Source organism: Stegostoma tigrinum, chromosome 23 (genome assembly GCF_030684315.1).
Source record: "Stegostoma tigrinum isolate sSteTig4 chromosome 23, sSteTig4.hap1, whole genome shotgun sequence".
In the NCBI taxonomy this organism is placed as follows: Eukaryota; Metazoa; Chordata; class Chondrichthyes; order Orectolobiformes; family Stegostomatidae; genus Stegostoma; species Stegostoma tigrinum.
The window spans coordinates 9,593,863-9,618,310 of NC_081376.1; the positions used below are offsets into that span (position 1 = coordinate 9,593,863).

The window sequence follows — 24,448 nt, forward strand, 5'->3', positions numbered from 1 at the left end:
CCATGAAGGGGCACTTAGACCTGAGATCAGAACTTCAGTTCACAAAGAGTGATATAACAGACATTGTTTTGAAAGAACTATTTATCTCCGCAGCATATAATCAGGAACATAATATGTGAAGCTCACATCTTGGACTTTTTGGTTGAAAATATCGATAAATGTAACTAGATTCTGAACGGATCCATAAGTAGTTAACACTGCGATCAGGATCGTGTTGTCGTTAATGAATCTTGGCCTGTTCAGAAGATCAGCCAATCCACTGGGATCGATGGTTTTCAACACCTGTATAAACAAGAGGAAGATTCTCAATTTTATATCAATAGTGTCATTCACTGAAGATTATTGAGCATTTAAATAAATTCATAATGACAAAGCAGCATATAGCTGCATTTATTTTGACACACGGGGCAATCAAAGTTAGCTCAAAATTTGGCATTTTGGTTTAGTTTTGTTTGGAGTTTGGTTTGGCCTATGTAATGAGAATTTTGCACAATCTTCATCACCTTGTTTTTCAGCATGAACAGGACGCAAGGTAAAAATGGGGATTTGCCTCCATTGTAAGGAAATCAGGTGCTTCATTCTACGTCCTTGAAATGGTGATCTGTCCAAATCCAGTCACATAGAACAGGAATATTGCTGAAAGAAGGCACATTGAGCTGAAGCTTTTGGGTTTTCACTCAACAGATCATCTCTCAAGGATACCATTGTAAGGGGGAACGTGTGAGGACAGACAGGTGATTGGTTGGCCAATGGCCTTGACAGCATCTAACAGGAAGTTACCATCAAGCCAGAATGACATTCTGTTTATTACACAATTCAGCAATGTAATATATGTATTTCAGTATTATTTCACTGCTGGGTACATAGGCCATTATTACAGCATCTGGAAGATAATTTCAAAAGCATGTCCCTTCAGCTGTTCACACAAACAAAGCTACATCCAACCAGAAAATCTCAAGACATGATGTTCAACATTAAATATCGTTCAGCAACTGGACAGCATTTACCAAATAATCCAGAATGTGTTAAGAATTAGCACTTGTGTGCACACGTAACTACATCTACTGATAACAACAAGCAAACACATTGTGACTGTTTCAACTTTTAAAATAGGCGACAGCTGCTCTCTGATTCTTTAGGGCAACACTTTGACCAGAATCAGAATCAACCTGCTTTAGTTAATTAAACAGAGTTTGGCATTTAATGTGAGTCACAATTAACTGTAACATCTCTATCACTGCGCCCACATGTCAACTAGTTGGCTCATTCTTTTCATACAGTATTAAATGTGGTCCTCAATATATTAGCATTCTTGCAAAGTGCGAAGTTGGCCAAACCAGTTTTATCAAACAGTTAGACAATCAATGGGGTGGCACGGTCACTCAGTGGTTAGCACTGCTGCCTCACGGTACCAGGGACCCAGGTTCAATTCCAGTCTCTGGAGACTGTGTGGAGTTTGCATATTCTCCTGGTGTCTGTGTGGGTTTCCTCCCACAGTCCAAGCATATGCAGGTTGGGTGGATTGGCTGTGCTAAATTGCTCGTAATGTTCAGACATGCATTGGCTAGGTTGATTAGCCATAAAAAATGCAGGGCCAGAGGGACAGGGTGTGCATTTGGGTCTGGATGGGATGCTCGTTGGAGAGTCAGTATGGGCTGAACGAACTGCTTCTGCACTATAGAGATTCTATAATTCTATAATTTTGCCTTGGACACCGGATAGTTAAAGCATGTTGATTAGTTTCTATTGGGAGTTAAAGCAAATAACAACATGCGCTGATTTACACATCTTTTAATTGAGTAATTTCTACAGAGATGTAATTGCTTTCATGTGTAGATAGTTTTCCGTGCCTGATTTCAAAGCATTGGATAAAGTTTCTTTAACCTTATGTTAATCGAGGCATATTAGTACATTAATATAAAATGATAACACTAAAGATGAACAAGAAAAAAGAATGCAGAAAATTACAGCACAGGAACAAGCCTTTTGGCCCCCCAAGTCTGCACAGACATGCCGCCCATCACAACTAAAACCGCCTCTGTTTCCGGGGACCGTATCCCTCTATTCCTATCCTATTCATATATTTGTCAAGATACCCTTTAAGTGTCACTATCGTATCTGCTTCCACTGCCTCCCCTGGCAGTGAGTTCCAGGCACCCACCAAGCTCTGTATAAAATACATGCCTCGTACATCACCTTTAAACCTTGCCTCTCACACCTTAACCTATGCCCCCTGGTAACTGACTCTTCCACCCTGGGAAAAAGCTTCTGACTGTCCACTCTGTCTGTGCCCTTCATAATCTCTATCAGTCGCCTCTCAAACTCCATCTTTCCTGTGAGAACAACACAAGTTTCTCCAACCTCTACTCATAGCTAATGCCTTCCATACCAGGCAACATCCTGGTAAATCCTTTCTGCAACGCCTCCAAAGCCACCACATCCTGCTGGTAGTGTGGCAACCAGAATTACACACAATATTCCAAATGTGGCCTAACTAAGGTTCTATAAAGCTGCAACATTACCTGCCACATTTTTAAACTCAATGCCCTGGCCAATGAAGGCAAGATTCTGGAGGTCCCAAAAAAAAGCGGAAAGTGTTGGAAAACACAATACGCCTGACAGCACCCAGAGAGATGAAGTGTAAAGCTTTAAAGTCAAGCTTGACTCTTCTTCAGAACTGTTAACTCATTAATAGATCCTTTTTCTTACTTTTTCACATAATCATATTCCATTATTATTGAGTTTGAGTGATTGCAATCATTCAACGAGATGACTGAGTATTTTAGTGCAGAGTTCACTTATAGAATGATGCAGTGGTTACAGCACTAAAGGAAGCCAGCAAATCCAAGCTGGTCTCTTAGAACAATTCACTTGGAGCTATTCCCCCCAAAACATCTCTACAATATACACCAATCTCAAAGTTTCCTACTATACAAGTATGCCACAGTACTCTGGAGAATTTTCTTTAACTCCAGCTATTGGAGGTATAACTTCCATTTACCCTCTCGTTACTCTCAATGCTTCAAATCCCTTGTTATGATTACTTATCCAATACTGCCAAGTACACACGTTTGTTGCTGTCTTCGACACACTGAAGGACCTTCAGGCATATCCACTCACTTCATCTCAGTTTTATCCCTCAGTGTCCCTCCCTTAATGAATTTCAGACACAGCATGACGTTGAGCCCTTCTTCTATTGCTTTGAACTCCATGCCCATTTCTTTGGACAAGAGTCATCTCATTGCCCCCCAGGCCCCTTTACCCACCTCCAACAGTCTCCCTCCACTTGGACCTCTCCATACCCTTGACCAGTTCACTTAGAACTGTTGATGTGACATCAGGTGTTGAGGAAGGGTCACTGGACCTTAAATGTTGGCTCTGATTTCTCGCCATAGTTGCTGCCAGACCTGCTGAGCTTTTCCAGCAATTTCACTTTCTGTTTCTCTCATTTCAAACTGAGCTTGCAGCATTTGTTTTTCACAAAATTCGAACAGAGATTAATCCTTACCCACCTTCTACAAGATCAAAGATGATGTAAGCGTTTTGCTCTGCTTTCAGCACATTTCTAGCTATGTTAGGTTAATTTTATCTAAGTTTTAGTTAGCTACAAAACACAACAAATCTAAACTACAACTAGAAACTCTCTCAGGAAACAATGAAATCGAAACTAAAGAAACTGCCTAAGCTTCAGCCATCACTGAGATGTTATGGCCTCCTCTGAGCTATCCTGAAACAGACTTCCAAGTTCATTATCTTTCACTTAGAACTTCTTGAACTCCATTTGAAACCTTCCTTCAGTCCAAAAAACCCCAAATGTTCACCACTAACACATATTTCCTTTCACTCATTCAGACAATTTTGTTTTGATGCTTTATTCCATTTCATCCCACAATTTCTAACTTTGCTTATAGGCCTGTTGATGCCACCTTATCAAATGCTGTTTAGAAGTCCAGCTAGACCACACCATAGCATTTTTCTCATCAACTTCTGGCTCATTAAAAATCCCAAGCAAGTTAGTTAAACACAGTACACATATGACATTTCAGTGCTGGTTTTCTTTAATTATTCCACTTCTGGCAAACAACTATCAACTTTGTCCAAAATGATCATTTCTTAAACTTCCCCATTACCATGCTTAAACTATAGTTGTTCAGCCTATTCTTACACACGTTTGAACAAGGATGTAACATTTGCAATTCTTCAGTCATCTGGTACGAAACCAGAGTCGAAGGAAGATTAGGAAATTATGGCCAGTGCTTCTGTGCCTTCAGAATCCATGGATGAACTCCACCCCGGTCCTTGGTTCTAATGCATGTTAAGTACTGACAGCATATATAATACCATCCCCTTATCAAACGTTAACATTCCAAGTGGCTGAATTACTTCCTGTTTCATCATGACCTGGGTCGCATCTTCTTCCTTGGAAAATACCGGACTTCCTGTTTTTTTTTTGTTTTTCTTTAATTCAAACACTGGATTTGGGCAACACTAACTAGGCCAAATTTTATTGCCCATCCTAAAACTCCTGTACCTGGAAAATGCGATGGTGAGCTGTCTTCTTGAAATGCTTAATTCTTTGCGACGCAGGTATTCTACAGAGCTGTTAGTAAGGAATTTTCAAGCTTGTTTCATCTTAATCGCTTTCTTTTACACCATCCGAAGACTTTGGATTTATCTGTTCTATCTTTCACCTTTGGGGGATCATACTTTGACTGGGGTTCATGCATGGATTCTGAGGCACAGAAGCACTTTGACTGAAGAATTCTTTATTCTTCAGAAACAGCTCATTGTTCGGTATGGTATTGCACAACAACCTTTCTGGGCCAAGCTGGCTTTGTTCCCCCAGTTAATTCTTCTTTTCACTGCATTGTTTCCTGTCGTTGCCAATAGCCAGATTAAACCTAATGATACAATGATCACTGCACCCTAGCATTTTTCCCACTTGGCCCACCTTCTTCCCCAAAACCAGTTACTCTGTACGTGCTGTTTTATGGGATTGGAATCATACTCTTGCAGAAACCTCTCCTGAACACACCTTAGGAAATCTTGCTTCTTCCAGTGCTACTATCCCAGTTAATATACTTATAATTAATGGCTCCACTACATACAATTCCTGCACTGCTTTGAGATTTCATTGCAAGTTTGTTCCTTTACATCTCTACTCACATTTGGTAGCCTATAGACATTGCCAAGCAAAAAAAAACTTTTTCTGTGGCTTAGCCTTAACCAATAAGATTATTTCCTTGGACCCTCTGGTCATCCTCTCCCTCCAACATTGCAACGTGCTCCCTAATCAGTACTGTCACCTGTTCTGCTTTCCTTCATTCCCGATCTTCTCTGAATTCCTGGAACATTTAATACTGGGTCCTGCCTTCTTTGATCCAGATCTCTGGCTTCATCACAACATTACACTATCTGCATCTGCAACTCACCAATCTTATTTAATGCAATCTGTATATTCAAATCTCTGCATGGGAAGTCTACTTCAGAACTTCATGACCACCCCACTAATGCTGTACCTTACCCAATTTCCTACTCTAGCGATATCTGTTTCTTCAATTGCACTGTATACCTTGGTGTTTCTCTCTAAATGATCCCCTGGTTTCCACTACCTCTCAAGTTTAGTTTCATTTGTGTTTACGTTACCAGTTTATACTTCAACAGGTATTACAACGAGTCATACATAGATGCTTATGAAATTTTCTTTGTTTTTACCTCAGCAAGTTGACTGTGAGGGACCTGATGAAATGTATCCGTCAGTGTTAGAAATTCTGAGAAATTTTGGAATCGATTGTTTAGGTAGTCAACAAAACTGTTGTTCCCAAAGCAATGAAGGGGTGAGACTGTGGGAGAAACAGGAAAATATTTGCTAAGTTTTTTTTTCAAAACAACAAACCTGATACAACAAAGATGTAAATTACTGGTACTCTAGTCAAGTCATATTTATTCTTTAAATACACAAAACAATCAAGGCAAATACAGCAATTCAGCACTGATGGCGCAATTAAGTTTTTAGTAATCTTACAGTTTTGTATTATTGTTCATGATTCATCAAGGAGAGAAAGATGAGAAACAATTCAAAATAGGTGCTGACATACATAAGTGGTCAGCTTAACCTTGAAATGACACGACATATCAGCAAATTAACATTTTGCCTTGACATCCTTTTAACATGTTTCTTCCCCACTATGAGTACAAAGCTAATTTCACATTAATGGATTAAGCATTTGACCATTCATACGCTCAGAATATAACTTCAAGTCTAAAATCACAAATCAATTTGACAGAAATTCACACAAATATCGTATTAGGGCACATTTATTAAACTGAACAACTTGATTTCTCTTTAAATAGAGTCATAGAGTTGTACATTATGGTTGTACATTATGCCCACCAGATATCCTAAATTAATCCGTTCCCACTTGCCAACATTTGGCCCATATCACTCTGTTCATGCACCCATCCAGATGCCTTTTAAATGTTGTAATTGTACCAGCTTCCACAACTTCCTCTGGCAGATCATTTCAAACACACACCACCCTCTGTGTGAAAACATTGCCTTTTAGGTTTCTTTTACATCTTTCCCCTCTCACCTTAAACCTACGCCCCTCTAGTTTTGGAAAAGGCCTCGATTATTCACCCCATCTATGCCCCTCATGGTTTTATAAACTTCTATAATATCACCCCTCAGCCTCCAACTGTCCATGGAAAAATAGCCCCAGTCTATTTAGCCTCTCCCTATAGCTCAAACCCTCCAACCCTGGCAATTTATATTCATGGAATCAGGTGTCTTAACCAGTGACTACATAAATGTTTACTCACTTTCAAAAAACAAATCTACAATATTCCTTGCATGTGAATGCTCAATCTAATAAAAGTTCAAAACTATAGATATTTATTAATATAAAAACAAAGTGGACAAAGATAAATTACTGTAGCAAACAAATTGTGCAATTTTAAGGACACCATAGAATGTAACCTCGTCTCAAGTTGTACTCATTTACTGGTGATTCATCTTAAAATATGATCAAAAGAACCATCAGACCAAACATTAATAAATTAATTTGGAAGTGCATTATATCTATGAAGACAGCAGGGTGTCAGTATTATTTACTTATTGTCTTTTAATATGGGTATCTCTTTTGAAAGCTTCTAATTCCATCCCCTTGACCCATTCCACCATCGCAAGCCCCCTTCTTCCAGGCTACCGTATGCTAAAAGAAGTGAGACACCTGTGACTGTTTGTTTTATTCTCCCAGCTACACCTGCAGAGAGATACTAAGCCTTCACATTGTACCTCTCTGAGAAATATAGCTGGAATCTAGACTTCAGCAGAATGGTCTCAGGATAGGTGTCTGTCTATTCCCTTGCACTGTGTGCTGCAACTGTGTGTAGGGTCATCAGAACACTCAGACATCAGACAAACAACGAACTTCTCCTTCAAATGCTACAAGTCTACTAACACACAAATAAAAGCGAGTAAATAATACAAATCATTGCATCGTTACCATTATAGGAAGCTAATATATTCCTGTATATGGCTTCTTGAACTGCAATATCTAGTTGCTGTTTGAGTGAGCTCAATGTGGAGATACTATAAAAGACAAACAAATATATATTACAGAGAGATCATCACAATTAAAAGTGAAGCTTTGTTCACACCAATATGACCCAAGTGTGCAAAATTCCCCTTTGGAATCAGACTATGAGGGCCATTTTCCTGACTGGACTCAAAAATTCGGCTGGATTCAGAACATGCTAACTTGCTGAAATAAATTTTCCCATGACACACTCATCCGTTTCCAGGCATTTTCAGGGATTCTCGCCTCTATCTTTTCACTTACAGATACTAAGGAGTTCTGTGCATTGGCCTAGCCCTTCATGAAAACATACACCTCTCTTCGCCTCCCAAAAACACATACTCATTCCACCCCTCCCAAAAAAAACACACAGCCAACCCTCCCTTCCCAAACACTCATACATCTGTGTTCCAGCCATGCCCTTTAGTTTCTTTAGCACATTTTCAGGCTGCTCCTCATCATCTCATCACCATGTTAGTGTTGAGGCCCTTGTCTGGAAATGGAATGTGATGATCGACTCGGTGTTAAAGCAGAGTCTTTAGATTGCTTGCATAATGTTCAATAAAGTCACCAAATCTACATACAGCTGGTATCAGCCTGAGTGCCTGGCACATTGTTGTTAGAAACACTGATGACTTTAAAGAAAAAAGTAGCTCAAAACTGTTTCTTGATCACAATGAAAGGCTTCAATAAAAGTGTTGCAGTTCAGCACATTTTCAATATTGACCATCTGGCTAAAAGTATTCTTTCTTGCAACCAGTGCAAAAACACAAAGTTTTTTTTTAGTTTCCATTTGTTTATAGTGAACTGAAAGGAAATCTATATTAGACTTACATGACTTGAGACCCATTGCAGCTTTCAGTGACAAATAATGAAGCTACCAGGGTTTCATTCAGTCCAGGTAACAGTGCTTGTAGCCTTGTTCCAAACCAGAAACGGAGCTCAGCAGTACTGGCATTTGAAAGAATAGACTGGATGAGGTTGAGAACTTCCTCTAACAAAGCTGTTTGCACTCCAGGAGAGAAGTCCACTTTTCTCTGAGAAGGCAAGGAATGAAATAACTTTTAAACACAAAGGTAGGGCAGGAATCACCCCCAAAAAGATTCACACTCTTCCAATGGAAAATAAGGAACGCCATGCCGAGCGCCTGCAAGTCTGACTGGTGCTGCACATGCTCAGGCAATTTTGTATATTCTGTTTTTGTCATAATCCATACATATGACCCACACAGCAGCTGAAACTATTAGACAAATTATAATTTGCAGTACTTTAAGTACTTTTAGGAGTACCTTCAAATTTGGAGCATTATTCGAATAGAGGTAGGCAATAACAACTTAACCTGCTTGGCATCAAAGTATTGCCAGTAATGATCACTTTGGAAATGAGATCAATCGCCTGGAGAAATTGCTGTGTGGTGGTGTTTATGAGCTGAGATTGATCGAAAAGAAGTGATAAAGATTCCCACCTTGTCAGCAGCAGTTCTGAATGCATCAATGAACTCAACAATGGCGCCATTATTGATGTTTCTGAAAAGTCTCTGCACTTCGTATCCGTTCCTCAGTGCCCCATTGCCAGCCAGTTCCCCCAGTTGTGAAACAGTCAGTAATTCTATGACATCAAACTATGAAAAATGAAAAGAAAATAGAAATGTGAATCCTTCTACTAATCTGCAGTCTGTCCACTTTGAGAAATATGTCGCATATAACTTGTGGAGATATTATAAAACCAAGAAACTGGTTCAGGCAAGCAAGACACAGTGCAAACTATTGCACCTGCTTTATGCAGTATGTTGTTAGAATACAGTGTTATGATCACGGCTGATATTACTATTGTACAAGCCAGATTCCAGAATGAAATCTGACTTAATAGATCATATTTTATTGTTGATTGATTTTAACAAAGTGGTCTCTCACCGAAACATAACCGTACAATATTTTAGTATTCTTCTTAACAACAGGAATGAAGATAAATTAGAAATAAGACAACTTACTTATAATACAAATTTAATGGCTTTGAAATACATAGTGAATTATAAATCCATTAAACATACCTTACAGATCTCAAAATACTCTGTAACTGTACTACCACCCCAATATCTCCTTCTCCAACATCTCAATTGGTTTAATTTGACTTCAGCTTCCAATTTGGACAATCTAATGGCTCCAGGAAGAAACTGTCGAACAACTGTGCTTAAATATTCTCAGCTTCAGATGACATTTTCAGGGTTTCAGCCAAATACCTTTAATTTGGAACAATCACTAGTTCTTTATTCTAAGATAACTTGGTGTTTAAAAAATCTAAACTATCTTCTCATGTTCTCAGGAGCAATCTTACACATGAAACGCTCTGCAGAACTGCCCAAAACTGAAAATACATCTCTCTCTAAGCTATGGGTATTTCCCCTAGGCTTAAGAAGTCTAGAAATTGCAAACAGAAACCTTCAAGTATAATTATTTAACCTGAACTTAGCAAGAACTGCAGATGCTGGAGTCAGAGACAACACAGTGTGGAGCTGGAAGAATACAGCAGGCCAGGCAACATCAGAGGGGCAGGAAAACTGACGTTTCAAGTTGGGACCCTTCTTCGGAAATCTTCAGAAATTTCTGAAGAAGGGTCCCGACCCGAAATGTCAACTTTCCTGTTCCTCTGATGCCGCCTGACCTGCTGTGTTCCTCCAGCTCCACACAATTATTTTCCTTGCTAGGTTACAAACACTCTCAAGGTAAATAAGGCACTGAGGAATGACTTTCCTACCTGAACTTCAGCAATGCTCCACACTTCCATAAGGCTGTGCTCAATGAAATGTGATATGGGACAAAAACACAATGCAATCCCAAAACAGGACAAGAGGACTGCATCATCTGAGACTGTGACATTGACTGTGGGAATGAACTTGCATGTGTTCTGCACTAGCGCTTGAGACTGTGAAGTGGGGGAGGTCACTGACAAACCACTCAAAACTATTCTCTCTTGCCAGATTAATGTTGGGGCCTGCTAAATAATGCACAACCATACCAGCATGAGTGGATCACTGGACGCTTGAGTATATTTGGAACGAAGAGAATACCTAACAGTTTGAGCTGGCTAAGATCCTTCAGCTGTGTAATAACAATATGTGAAATAACAATGAGTGTCTTCTGTCTACGCCATACTCAGCAGTTCTGAGGTGGTGTACCATAATGAGGCCTCAACATTGACAGGAAAATAACTTTGATAACTTTCTTCTTTGACCTGGGTAACTCACCCCAATGAAGTTCTTGTTCAGAGCTAGGAGTTTGCTGTAGGGGACGAATGATTGGAATCTGCCGAAATTAGTTACGAGCCAAGCTTTACTTCCGTTAGTGCCAGCAGTACATGCAGTTTCTGGTAGAGAAAACAGACAGATTACACCCATACTCATGAAATAAAACAAGCAGCTGATATCCCCTGATTGCATGCACTCAAGACAGGGCGATACACTTAGAAACCATCACCCCTAGCGCTGGTTTCTTTCCTCCATAAACTTAACTGGGCTCAGAATCAGAGACTGCAGGTCATCAATTTTATACTGATGCTGCCTGGCAGTCCCTGATCCAAAAAATGGCCATATATATCACTGCTTACATTTTGCTCCATCAGCTTGCATCAATGTAACTGTGCAGTACCTCCAACTGATTTAAACATTTATATAGCCATTATTATGGTCGGTTAACCATTCAATAGCTAAATTCAATGAGAAAAGTCCCACACCGCTGGCTTCCCAAGGTGATTGATGGTTTAACAATGAGTATAGTTTTGAAATTTCAAATCATCCTGGTAAATAGAACATAGAACGTAGAACATTACAGCACAGCACAGGCCCTTCGGCCCTCGATGTTGTGCCGATCTGTCATACCGATCTCAAGCCCATCTAACCTACACTATTCCATGTATGTCCATATGCTTATCCAATGACGACTTAAATGTACCTAAAGTTGGCGAATCTACTACCATTGCAGGCAAAGCATTCCATTCCCTTAATGTGGGAAACAATTTGCTATTTCTTGACCAGAAATGTAGAAGGAAGTTTTAACAAAATTGTATAGGTCTGATTCAAGTTGGTGGGTAAAGATTCCTGATCCAAACCAGTCATTGACCTATCCATTTCTGTCATTGACTAAGGTGGGAAGGAGGTGAGTAACCAACTGTATGAAGGAGGTTTGCTGGACTGCAACAAAGTTACAGAAGGACTCAATCTTTTCATTTCAAATTGTGGCAGGTCCTGCCTCCTGAACCTCACTAGCTATGTTTCCAGGTGACGAGTTGACAATTCCATTGGTGAATGTCTTTATATCTATCACATGGAAAGATTGAGTATACACTCAGAGTTAGACAGCACAGGAACAGAGCCTTCATCCAACTCATCCATGCTGACCAACTTTCCCAAATTGAACTACTCCCACTTGCTTGCAACTGGCCCATGGTCCTCCGTACATCTCCTTTCCACGTACCTATATAAATGTGCTTTGAACAATGTAACTGTACCCACTTCTACCACTTCCTCCGGCAGCTCATTCCACATACAGGTTGAAACTTTACTCTCAGGATCACATGAAAGCATAAAAGATTGCAGGAACATGTTCCATCCAGCTGGCGGCAGTAAGATGAGTTGAAAGCTAAGATCAACTACCACTGTATTTGTTTTAAATCACTCACAGGACATAGGCATCTTCTGGCTATGTTAGCATTTATTGTCCATCCCTAGCTGCCCAGAGGGCAGTTAAGTGTCAACCACATTGACCTAGAGTAACATGTAGGCCAGACTAGGTGAAGATGACAGATTTCCTTCCCTAAAGGACATTAGTGAACTAGATGGATTTTTCCAATGATTGACAATGGTTTCATGACCATCCTTGAACAACAGAGAGCTCAGTGATCTACTCCTGTTCCATTTCGTTGAATCATAGAATCCCTACAGTGTGGAAACAGGCCAATCAACCCAACAAGTCCTTACCGTTCCTCAAAAGAGCATCCCACTCAGACCCATCCCCCTGCCCCTGCCCCATAACCGTATATTTCCCAAGGCTAATCCACCTAACTTACACACCCCTGGACATTATGCGCAATTTAGCATGGCCCATCTACCTAGCCTGCACATCCTTGGACCGCGGGAGGAAACCAGAGCACCCAGAGGAAACCCACACGGACACGGTGTTCTCATGCATCTTGAACTAGGATCATTGCAATATCACATCTAATTGCGCTTTTGTTGAACTAGGCAAAATCGTTTGAGTGTGCAGTACTTCAAAACATAGCTGGGGAACTTAGCAGGGGCTTCTGGGCCTAGTGTCAGGATAACACATTGGCTGCTTAGGATTGAGATGAAGAAACGTTTCTTGAAAGAGGTTTGGATTTTTTGGAGTTCTGCAGATGTTCAGCCATTCAGAATATTCAAGGCTGACCTGCACTTTTTTCATCTTTAAGGCAATCAAAGGTTTAGAAGCTTGGCTTGGAATTTTGTTTGAAGATAAGCCATATTCTTAATGAATGGGATAGAACAGCCCCGGGGAGCCATTCGACCATCTAGTTTCCCTTTTTCTGTTTCTCTTACGTTGGCCTCTTTTGAGCTATGTCCTTTCTCTATCACAGAAGTGCAGGTGAAGATCAAAACGATTGTCCTGGCCTGCTGGAGCAAGTTCATGCTGAAGGTGGGGGTGTGGGCAGCTAATCTTTGGAGAAAAACACTCTGCTGAAGGGGAAACAGAGTTACTCAAGCCCAATTCTAGTTTGGAATTCCATATTGTTTCTGGTTCTTTTCATCAGAGCTAAGGACCTGAAGCACCACTCTGTCTCATGAGCTTAAAAAGCAACAGTACCCATACTCAGTGCAGTGGGAAAATTCATGGCAAGCCTGCCAGCATTAGACAGAATACTGGAGATACATTACCTGCTGAAACAAGTTGGGCAGACAGGTAGTTTAATATAAAATCAGAAATGTTCCTTTGTTGTTCCATTGATAAATCTGGATGTAATTTGTCCAGTTCTCTCACTCTGTAAGCAAACAAATATGCAACATGTTGTGTGAGGCTGTGTTTATCACTGATCAAACAGTAGGTGAATGCTCAAAAATGAAAGCTAAAAACCAAAAGAACTGCGGATACTGGAAATCAGAAACAAAAACTGAAATTGCTGATAAAGCTCAGCAGGTCAGACAGCATCTGTGAAGAGAAATCAGAATTAACGCTTCCCCATAGCCCTGCATTTCCCAAGGCTAATCCACCTGACTTACACACCCCTGGACATTATGCACAATTTAGTATGGCCCATCTACCTAGCCTGCACATCCTCGGACCGCAGGGGGATCCCACACAGACACGGTGTTCTCAAGCATCTTGAGTGACCCTTCCTCAGAACTCAAAAATGAAATATTGCTTATTGTGTATTGCTTTCATTTTGCAGAAGGTGAGGGGGGGGGTAGGAAGGGATAAAAAAATTTTTGTCCTTGGTTACTACATGTAAATAATAGAAGGGAAGGCCTCTTGTTTTTAAGTGGAAGGATAAATTTTTCATTTGCATTCATTTCTTTCATGTAGCAGTAGATTGAAACTAGTAGGCATGTGTAATCTATGCTTTCCATGAAAAAAAGTGTGGCTTACTGCTGCCAACTGAACTTTTTTGGGCTTGAATTTAATTTTATGCTTGACCAAAACAGAGTATTGAAAACTTGGCTGCCATTTGCACTCTGACCTATGACACTGCAATGATAAGGAAAATCAGCTAGGCATAAAAATTATCACTTCTTGCCCAGCAGCAACACATGAAATGATTCAAACTCCAGACTTTATAGGACAGTTATGTTTTAAACTGTTTCTTTTAATTCAAAGTAAAGTGGGGCAGTTTGGAGAAAGGGACATGATCTCCCTCACACTCTGCACAAAGACAAGCCTATGTGACCAGGTAGCCATGCAGACAGGAAGACCAGCATAAAATTATTGCAAGTAAGGTACAAGTTTTAGTGCCTGGGCACTGGGCACTGGGCACAAAGGAAGAAGCAAATGGGTGTCACACATCAGCAGCAAGCAGATGCAAAATTTGGGGAAGAAGGCCCACCACAGACTCTGCTGTGCCAAGCAAACCAAAAACTGTATTTCCTTGTTAATCACTAAAATAACTCCAAGTCACCCCCTTTGTTTACTCATGTCCTGCATAGCCACTGGCCAACCAGCTCAAAGCCTGTCGCCAGAGTGAGGAGAATCCCCAAGACTCCTGTTTATATCTATCAGCCAGGACTCCTTGATTGGCCCAGGTTAACAATCCCAATCAGGGAAATTATACTCAATGATATCCACATGACCAACCTCATTCCAGTCACTACAACCACAAAATAGTTGAGTCCCAATTTGAACAGACAAGGGATGAAGTGAGATTTTGCTCATTGATGATGGACCATTTTGCCACAATAATATTGTGGATTTGTGTTGACATTTAATTCCAGATGAGCGTAAGACTATGCCATAAAGTGTTTTAGTGGTGTGAAAGGTGCAAATTCTTTCTTCCTTTATTTCAATGATCTTTAAAAGCTTGACTATAAGATCTCACTAATGAAAACAGCATCAACGACCTTAAGTACAAACAATAGGTATCATGTACTAACATGGCTCAGTTCAGAATTGACACAAAGTCAAAATTTGAATATTATGAATCTCTTGCCTTTAAAAATTGCAGTCATTGTGAAATCACCACGAAACAATAGATATATACTCACATAGACTGGTAAGCTTTGCAGGTTATGTTGTTGGGAATGGTGTCAAGCTCTTTTTTTGTAATACTGGGCAGCAAAAGAGATAATTTGGTCTGGAACCAGTCAATATAGTCGATGGTTTTAAATATCGGAAACTGAGGTTCCAGCAGCTTTATGATTCTGCTCAGCATTATGTGCCACACTCTCGAGTTTTTAATAACAGTAATGTTCGCCTGAAATGAAGAGAATAATGCCTGGACTTACTTCAATACCCTTTGTGAGAAACCCCAGTGACATTTCAACATGAAAAATAAGACTGTGTCGCCCCAACATGTGTGAAACATCCCACATACTCCTGCCTTAATCACTAGAATGGCTGGAAAATAGCCCTCATTAATGTGCCTGTGTTCAACATACGTATCTCACTGTCTATGACATTACTTGCTGTCAGAGCCTCAAGTGAGAATTTAATGGGACTTTAAGCCTAGGCACATAGGCCCAACCCAGCAATCACTGGAGAGTCTAGGCAAGACTGTAGTCTCAACTCCACAAAAGAGTTACATTTCTTTAAAACATTTTTACTAGCATCAAAATGCCCACCAACCATGATTAAATGGTGGAGTGGACTCGATGAGACAAATGGCCTTACTTCCACTCCTATGTCTTATGGTCTTATGGATTGCCAAGTAGATGGAGTAAAATCTATCTGGAAAGCAGCCACATTCCCATTTCCCATCTTCCACACGCACCAACAACCTACTTATATGCTAATTTCTAGCGTTGCCTTCTGCACTGGTGCAATAGGGGTGTCACAGTGACACAGTATATATTAGTGCCAAGCAAATGAAGGACCTGCCCCTGTCCTTGAGCATATCAGCGAATTGAACAATGAAGGTCTAGAGTGGGGAAATCTTGGCATTTGTTCAGATGTGCCGAACGTGGGCATGCAAATATCGAACAGCATGGACCATGGAAATGCAGACTTGGTGTCTGACAGTGACCCCCAACCAGACAGTGTTGCTGTGTTAAGTCTCCTAGGCTTGGTGCTTCAACACAAAGGTGAGGGACCCAGCAGAGAGTTATTGCTCAAGTGACCAGCATTAGTGGTACTTGTTCATAGTTCATAGAATCCCTACAGTGTGGAAACAGGCCCTTCAGCCCAACAAGTCCACACCAACGCTCAGAAAATCCCACCTAGACCCATCCCCCTAACCTAAACATCCCAGAACACTATGGGCAGTTTAGCATGGCCAATCCACCTAGCCCGCACATCTTTGGGCTGTGCGAGGAAACCAGACCATCTGAAGGAAACCCACACAGACACAGGGAGAATGTGCAAACTCCACACAGACAGTCGCCTGAGGGTGGAATTGAAGCCGGGCCCCTGGCACTGTGAGGCAGCAGTGCTAACCACTGAGCCACTGTGCCACCCCTAAAGCACCCTTCAGGTGCAAACTGCAAGTGCTGGTTAGAAATGCTAATTTTTAACTGGTGCCTATTTAATATGCACTCTCATTTAAACCGCAAAGGAGACAAAATTGCTCTTAGGTGATGATAAGAAATAAGAATGCAGCCAACAAACTGGCATCTCTTTATACTCCCAGTCTGATTTTGTTTCCATTGCACCCAATAGGAATTTTAGGAGTAGAAACCCAACAGTCCATGATCATTTGTTTTGTACCTCTGTCAAAGATGAGTTTTGGTCTCAAGATCCATTCTTATATGATGAGGTCGAACATAAAAAAATAAGTTGACAAGTATTACATGATAGAGTCATCACCATTTGGATACGCGGGTAATTTGCAGCTTTGCAGCAAGTTGCATACGGAGTGTAACTTTCAACATGTAGAAGGTCGCTGAGAGAAAATCAAACAAGTTCTGCACCGGGCAGACCACATGTAGCATTTAATCGCTGTCCAGATGGTAAAGATGGAAATTTTACACATGGACACTCAAATAATCTATCTCACCTCTTGAGTTTCTTGATTAAATTGAGTAATGTATTTGTTCAAGTCTTTGAAGCCTCTGCTTGCAAGGGTATCGAGTATCTTGCTGATGTTCTCTGTGCTGTTCAATGCTGAGGTTACAGTCAGTTCAGCAAGTTGGTATGGGGTGAGTAAGTCCAAAACTTCAAACTGAAAAATATACCAAACAGTGCACAAGTTAAATACAGTGATATTCATGGGCCACTAAAGTACGATGATGGAGATCAGCGGTAGGAGATTTATCTTGATGTGAGTATGGGAAAGGGTGCCAGCAGCTACATTACTCTTGGTTAGCATCATGTCACCTCCACCCCGCCCCCCCACCCCCGCCATGTCATTTTTGGGAGACTCAGTTCAGGGATAGGACAGCTACCTGCCCACATAAATCAGCCAGGCAAGCTTGTTCAGGTCATTAAAAAGCCAACTAAAGCCAGTGAGCAGAATCCAAACAACATTCACGATGTGGTCAACCACAATCCCTTCCTGGTGGTGCACTGAGTGGGAATGGGTCCAATGCTCCAGGATGACTCTGAGATTCCCCCTGCCTCATCTACCTAACCACAAGCCAGTCTGGTAGGTTTACTTCCGACAATGTTGGTCCATAACTCGTCATTTTTCCGTTCACATCTTTTGAGAGGGCATTTCAAGTTGACGGCATTTCACCTGTGCCTGCAAGAGAAGTTTTCTGTCCTGAAAGATCTCCTGTTGGCCCTCTATCATTGAGAGCCCACCCGCTGTTCTTACATGGAGGGCAAGATGGACCACTGATGGGCCAAAGCAGGGAGAAAAATGTCGGCTCACCGCTCTCACATAGTGCGGAGTCAGGGCTGCATTTGAGACCAGCATTGGGCTCCCGACTGAAATCACTGCCTGAAGAGGTGAGGATAAAAGAGTTTCAATCACTTACACCAGAGAAGTTCTTGTTTAGAGTTGCAAAGTCACTGTATTTAAATTGTGCCATGAATCGGAAGAAGTTCTTTATTATCCATTCACGAGTTCCACTGATGTCGTCAACACACACTACACCTAGGGAACCTGCAGGACAAACACTAATGTTACTAGCTGTGTGATTTCACTGCACGTTATTTATATAGCCATAAGACAGTAATTTACAGTTCCTTTGCACTACAGGTCTTGCTGCACTTTATTTTGCATTCTATTACATGATTGCCTTAAGTTCAGGGGTATTCTGAAGTAGGCACCTCTACTTCTGTAAAGTAGACATGACTTTCCTTCTGCTCTGCAGATTGTTCATAGTACTTCAGTTATACCAGAAAGTCCCCATTGGAGACAAGATGAGATTAGCTACTTGATGTTACTGGGCAGCTTACCTTTATCGATGGGACCACAGCTGTGTTTTGAGCTGCAGTCATTGGCTCATAAGGACTAAACATGATGTTCATGCTCCCCACCCCCACCACACCCAACTACCCACCCACCAACACACTCTCACACACACAAACACGCATACACACATTCACACACACACACACACACACACACACACACACACACACACACACACACACACACACACACACACACACACACACACACACAAACACACAGCCACACACAGGCACATGTGCCACGATGATACAGTGGAGTAAATTTTGATTACATTTAGTGGGGCATGAGTGTCACAGTTCATGATCTGCAGATGAAATGGCTTCCATGCTGTTTCTCTCTGCTCCATGTGCCTGCAACATCTGTGCTCTGCAGTCATGATTGCAAGCCTGCTCTTACAGATTACTGCTAAAGGGAATAATAAAGTGTGAAGCTGGATGAACACAGCAGGCCAAGCAGCATCTCAGGAGCACAAAAGCTGATGTTTTGGGCCTAGACCCTTCATCAGAGAATTCTAGGCCCGAAATGTCAGCTTTTGTGCTCCTGAAATGCTGCTTGGCCTGCTGTGTTCATCAAGCTCCACACTTTATTATCTTGGATTCTCCAGCATCTGCAGTTCCCATTATCTCTCTACAGCAGGGATGTTGCACAAGCCTGGGAATAGTGTGGGAGCACACTGCCAGGGCCATTCATGATGGAGCACCTACCCACGATGGATGATCTGGTGATCACTGTAGCACAGATGGAGTCCTCCTGAGTTTTGTGTATTTGCTCATAGGATGTGAGATCCATTTTTTGCCTACCCGAAATTGCCCTGATGTGGGCGGTGGTGAGCTGCCTTCTTAAACATCTTAGTCCTTGCCATGCGGGGACAAATAGAGCGCTGGCAGGAAGGAGTTCCAGGATCCTGAATCAGCACAACAACGGGACGGCCATGAACTTCCAAGTCATGGTTGTGTGTGTGGCTTGGAGGAGAGCTTGAAATGTTTAATCACACTTGTGTGAACAATACTGCAATGCACCTCAGGGGATCCATGCTTACCAGGCAGGTTCAGAGTGTTACAATTGTGACCTCAGGTTTCAGTGCACAATAGTGGCATGCAGGCTATAACAGCAGTCCGTTAATATGTATTCCAACAGATTTTGAGATTTGATGAGGTGCCACATCTTAGGAGATGTATTGTCTCTTTGATGGATGGACCTGTTGGGCCATCTCAGATGACAGCATCCATCATTTTAGCTCTGCCAGCTATGTTTCTGTCATGTCACCTAAGCCTGTCTACCACTACCCTTGCCAAGGTATAAACTGACCCAGATCAATTCACAGCATTTCCAAGACCATCTGAAGTCTCTCACAGCCATGCTACAGTTACCAAGACAACATTGCACTAGGTCAGAGAGGATCACCTACGGAACTGGTATTAAGTATGAACTGTCTTTGATGTTTGTGAAATTGGATGTATTCTTCTACATAGGGATTAGTGAAACCTTTTGATGGTGGCTTCTATTGTTCAATGTTGCCATTCTATTACACTGCTTCTTACAAAGCTTCCCTTCTGAGCTTCCTCTATTCCATTTGCAAACTGAGAGGCCCTACAACAAGTGCTCCCATACCTAGGTCAGATAGTCTTTGATCCTCCTTGGCTACATTCTAACAAAGGCAAATGAACACTGCTCAGAAAACATATTGAAAATCACCTTCCCTGCCAACGGTGGAGGAGTGCTTTAATTAATGCAGGCTTGGATCTCATCTCGCAGCTGCACACCTGCTCTATGCTGACGGATGCTCGGGTGTTGTCCCCCTGCCACAGCACCAACAAGCAATGCTGTGGAACATTTAGAATACTGTGTCCAATTTTGGGCCCCACACCTCAGGAAGGACATACTGGCGCTGGATCATGTCCAGCGGAGATTCACACGGATGATCCCTGGAATGGTAGGTTTAACGTACGATGAACGGCTAAGGATCCTGGGATTGTACTCATTAGAGTTTAGAAGGTTGAGGAGAGATCTAATAGAAACTTACAAGATAATGTATGGCTTATAAAGGGTGGACACTGGGAAGTTGTTTCCGTTAGGCGGGGAGACTGGGACCTGTGGGCACAGCCTTAGAATTAGAGGGGGTAAATTCAAAACGGAAATGAGGAGACATTTCTTCAGCCAGAGAGTGGTGGGCCTTTGGAATTCATTGCCACGGAACATGGGGGAGGCCGGGACGTTAAATGTCTTCAAGACAGAGATCGATAAATTCTTGATCTCACAAGGAATCAAGGGCTACGGGGAGAGTGCAGGGAAGTGGAGTTGAAATGCCCATCAGCCATGATTTAAATGGCAGAGTGGACTTGATGGGCCGAATGGCCTTACTTCCACTCCTATGTCTTATGGTCTTATGGTCTTATGGAACATCATGACTGCATACTTTCAAGATTTTCAGTGCACCCAGAGGATATCACAGTGGTGTGGTGGCATCATATCCAATTATTCCAGCAGCTCACGCTAAAGCCCTGAGTACATGGGTTTGAACCCACCAGTAGCTGGAGGAATTTAAATTTAATCATTTTTTTAAAAATCTGGAATATCAAGCTAGTTCCAGTGATGGTGCCATAAAACTACCATCGGTTGACTTAAAAACCCATCTAGTTCACTGATGTCCTTTCAGGAAAGAAATCTGCCATCCTTTATTGGTCTGGTCTACACCTGACTCTGGGTCCATAGTAATGACTGAAAGTGAACTGCTCTCTGACATAATCCATCAAGCCATGCAGTACAAGGGTAAGTGGAGATTGGCAAAGAGTGCTGGCCTTCCAAGTGACACCCACATCCCATGAAAGAATAAGGAAAACAAACTGACCCATGCCTTCAAAGGTCACAAGTCACCTCCGTTTCTTACAGAGATTATTAAAATGTACTGATTCCACACTCTTATCCCAGGGCAGCTCATTTTGCTGGAAATCAGGGGGAAGCTGTAAGCTTCTAATCGCCGATTAATAACGAAACAGGAGTGTCTCAACTCCACACCATGTCTGCTTTGGATTGTGCTGGAGAGTTTTTTTATAAGCTCCATTAGCAAATTTTTTGGACCATTCAAGTGTTTGGGTGAATTATTAAGACCTAGGCCAATGTAAAGAAAGCTTGGAAGTGCTAAACAGCATACTTGGGTGCACAGAGCACCTGTAATGGGTCTCTGTGCCCAAGTGCTCCCTGGAGCATTCAGGAACTAAGCATTTTCTGGTGCAACAATGAGAGATCTTACAATGTACAAGAAATCATCAATGCATCCTTTTATCAGGGATATTTATATTTAAATATTTTTGCCGTACCTTATTTTTCTGCAGTAGCACAGTACCAAATGTACCCACGATAAAAAAATCTCACTACATACTCTTGTGGAAATAGTAATAAACTATGGACTATTGATTTTAAGATCCTGCCAAATGATTTTAAAGCCTTAGACTCTCATGTCTACAATATTACATTGAATGGAATGATACTAAAATCACCGGCAATTTATTCTTTGCAGTATTTATTAGTAAAATGTATATATTACCTGACACACTGAGTTGGAAATTCAGAAACCTTTTACCAAAAGCATAGATCTCATGATGCTGTGACAGTGTAAAATTTAGGTATAAATTATCCAGACCTTTCAATCTATAGAAACAAAATAAAACAGATTTTATGATTTGCACCTGAGAATCGTACCTCTGTGTTTATCAGTCAGCTGTATTTTTTGTGGGTTTTGTAATAGAGTTTCTCTCTGGTTCGGACCTGAGTTGCTCAACTCATTGATGTGCCCTCTATCACTCAGTCTGCACAGTCACCATCCCTAACTATTAAAGCAATTCATTTAAACAAGCAAAAGGAATAATTCACATTCACAGAATCATTACAGTACAAAAGGAGGTCATTCAGTTCATTATGTCCAACCTAGCTCACTGCAAGGGCAACTCAGCTAATGCCAATTCTCCTGCCTTTTCCTCTTTTTCTTCCAATTTGCTTCACTTCAGGTTCATATCCAATTATCCTTTCAAAGCCACAATTACGTTGATTTCACCCACAACTTAAACAGTGCATTATTCAGTGCTGGTCAAATTAAAGCTCTCTATAAATGAGTAACTGGAGATATTGAAACATTACAGTAATAAAACCACAAAAAGTGATACCACACTGTTCTACAAATTCTATTTGTCCAATATAATCTTAAAGAGCAATCAAGAGTACTATTATATATTTATCCTCACTATCATAATAATTAGGTGCTTAAAATAGTACAGATTACACCATCAACAATTCAGCCATGGAGAGGTTAAAAAATATTGTTCTGTCCCTTTCTTTGTCACATGGTGTGCACCATCACACAGTGGCTAGTTTGGTCCTCTACATTTCTGAAGATTTGTCCTTTGTGACCCTGTCTGAAACGGGCAGGAATATTGTTAAAAACAGTTAAAAAAAAATTAAAAAGTGAAGCCACATGTGGAGTGAAGAATGGAATTTCGTTCACTTGTTTTGGTAGGAACACTATTTACCCCTTTTTACCTGTACAATGGGTAAGTGGAGGATCTGAACCTGGCTCCTAAGTGGATTTCCCTCCTGTGGAAGCCATCACATTGTAAGTCTGCTGGTGGTGTCAATAAGCAGGTTAAAGGAACAGAGTTGATGATTTATTCCCTCTCCTGTCAAGCTCCTGGTCTCAAAGAATTGGATTTTACAGTCTCAGGTGGCAGGCAGGCAGTAGGAGGCAAAAATACTGACTGCATGCTATAGGTGCTGTTCCCATCACCTACCCAGCCTCCTGCACTGCAATTCTATTGGGGGCAGGAGGTGTTAGGACAGCAGCACACCAACTGGCCAATCAACAGCCACTGAAGGGATTCCTCTTGCTGCTGCTAGAATCTACCTTGGGTCATCCAGGGCTTTCACTGGTCTGATCACAAGCCAACAATGTGTTGGGGAGCATGGCTTATGTATGGTCCCCCATTTCCCCAGGTCCTTCATGATCCCTCCCTCCCAGTCTCTCCTTCCCTGTCAACAACACTACCCAGGTTCCCTTGGCCTTGTGAGATCCACCATCCTCCCAACTTAAGCCCATACCCAGCTCCATCGACAATCCCCATCAGAAAGTACATACAGTTGCAGTCACCGCTCCTCACTAATTGGCTGAACACTCTCAGAGATGGAGCGTTCTTCCCAGGTAGATGCAGATGGCTCATCTCAACTAAACTGTATGGCACCGCAAATGGTTGGCTAAGAATTTCGTGGAAGGAGGATCTCTGTAACATCCAACCCAAAATGTTCCAGCAACTGTGGGGTATTTTATCCCTTTCAAGCACCCTCATCATTCCCATTGCATCAATGCTGGGATTTGCTGAAATCACATAGTGGGTTGGACTAGATTCAGAGGAAACTCTGTCTTGGTGAAGGATTGCCCCAAAACATGGACAATCCCTTAATGAACAAGTTATTACGCAAGGAAAAGCTTTTCTTTGTTTACTTCCAAATGATATAACCAAACATTGCATTATGACTGCCAATTATAGCTTTATGCTTCAACAGATCCGATGGCAACCTAGTGTCTTCAACTTCAACCGCACAATATTTTTACCACATGGTATGAGGCCCTGTCATTTCCAAAATGGCAGAAGGAGCAAGGAAAACTACTTGACAACACAGCCTGCCTCCTTTTGAGGTTTCCAGAACATTCCAGCATAAATCTCTGTCCTAATATGGCGAAGGGGGCGGCCAAGCCTGAGATCATCTGAAGCAGATATCCCAAAATGCCATGTTTATCACTTCTAGGCTGTTCTAGTGCCAAAGTCTAGTTTTGCAGTTAAGTTTCT

The 24,448-nt window shown here is 41.5% G+C and overlaps 1 protein-coding gene across 1 annotated transcript in view; it reads right to left on the minus strand.

The window, feature by feature from the left end:
• LOC125462409 (uncharacterized) overlaps nt 1–24,448 on the minus strand; it is a 320,685-nt gene that overhangs the window by 286,020 nt on the left and 10,217 nt on the right. The window contains exons 9-19 of the mRNA XM_059654215.1: nt 22,159–22,262; nt 18,172–18,299; nt 17,250–17,414; nt 15,304–15,512; nt 13,486–13,589; nt 10,825–10,943; nt 9,046–9,201; nt 8,415–8,617; nt 7,509–7,594; nt 5,716–5,843; nt 127–282 (exon numbers count right to left, since the gene is read on the minus strand). Coding sequence (XP_059510198.1) covers nt 127–282; nt 5,716–5,843; nt 7,509–7,594; nt 8,415–8,617; nt 9,046–9,201; nt 10,825–10,943; nt 13,486–13,589; nt 15,304–15,512; nt 17,250–17,414; nt 18,172–18,299; nt 22,159–22,262 — 1,558 coding nt within the window. The remainder of the gene's footprint in view (nt 1–126; nt 283–5,715; nt 5,844–7,508; nt 7,595–8,414; nt 8,618–9,045; nt 9,202–10,824; nt 10,944–13,485; nt 13,590–15,303; nt 15,513–17,249; nt 17,415–18,171; nt 18,300–22,158; nt 22,263–24,448) is intronic.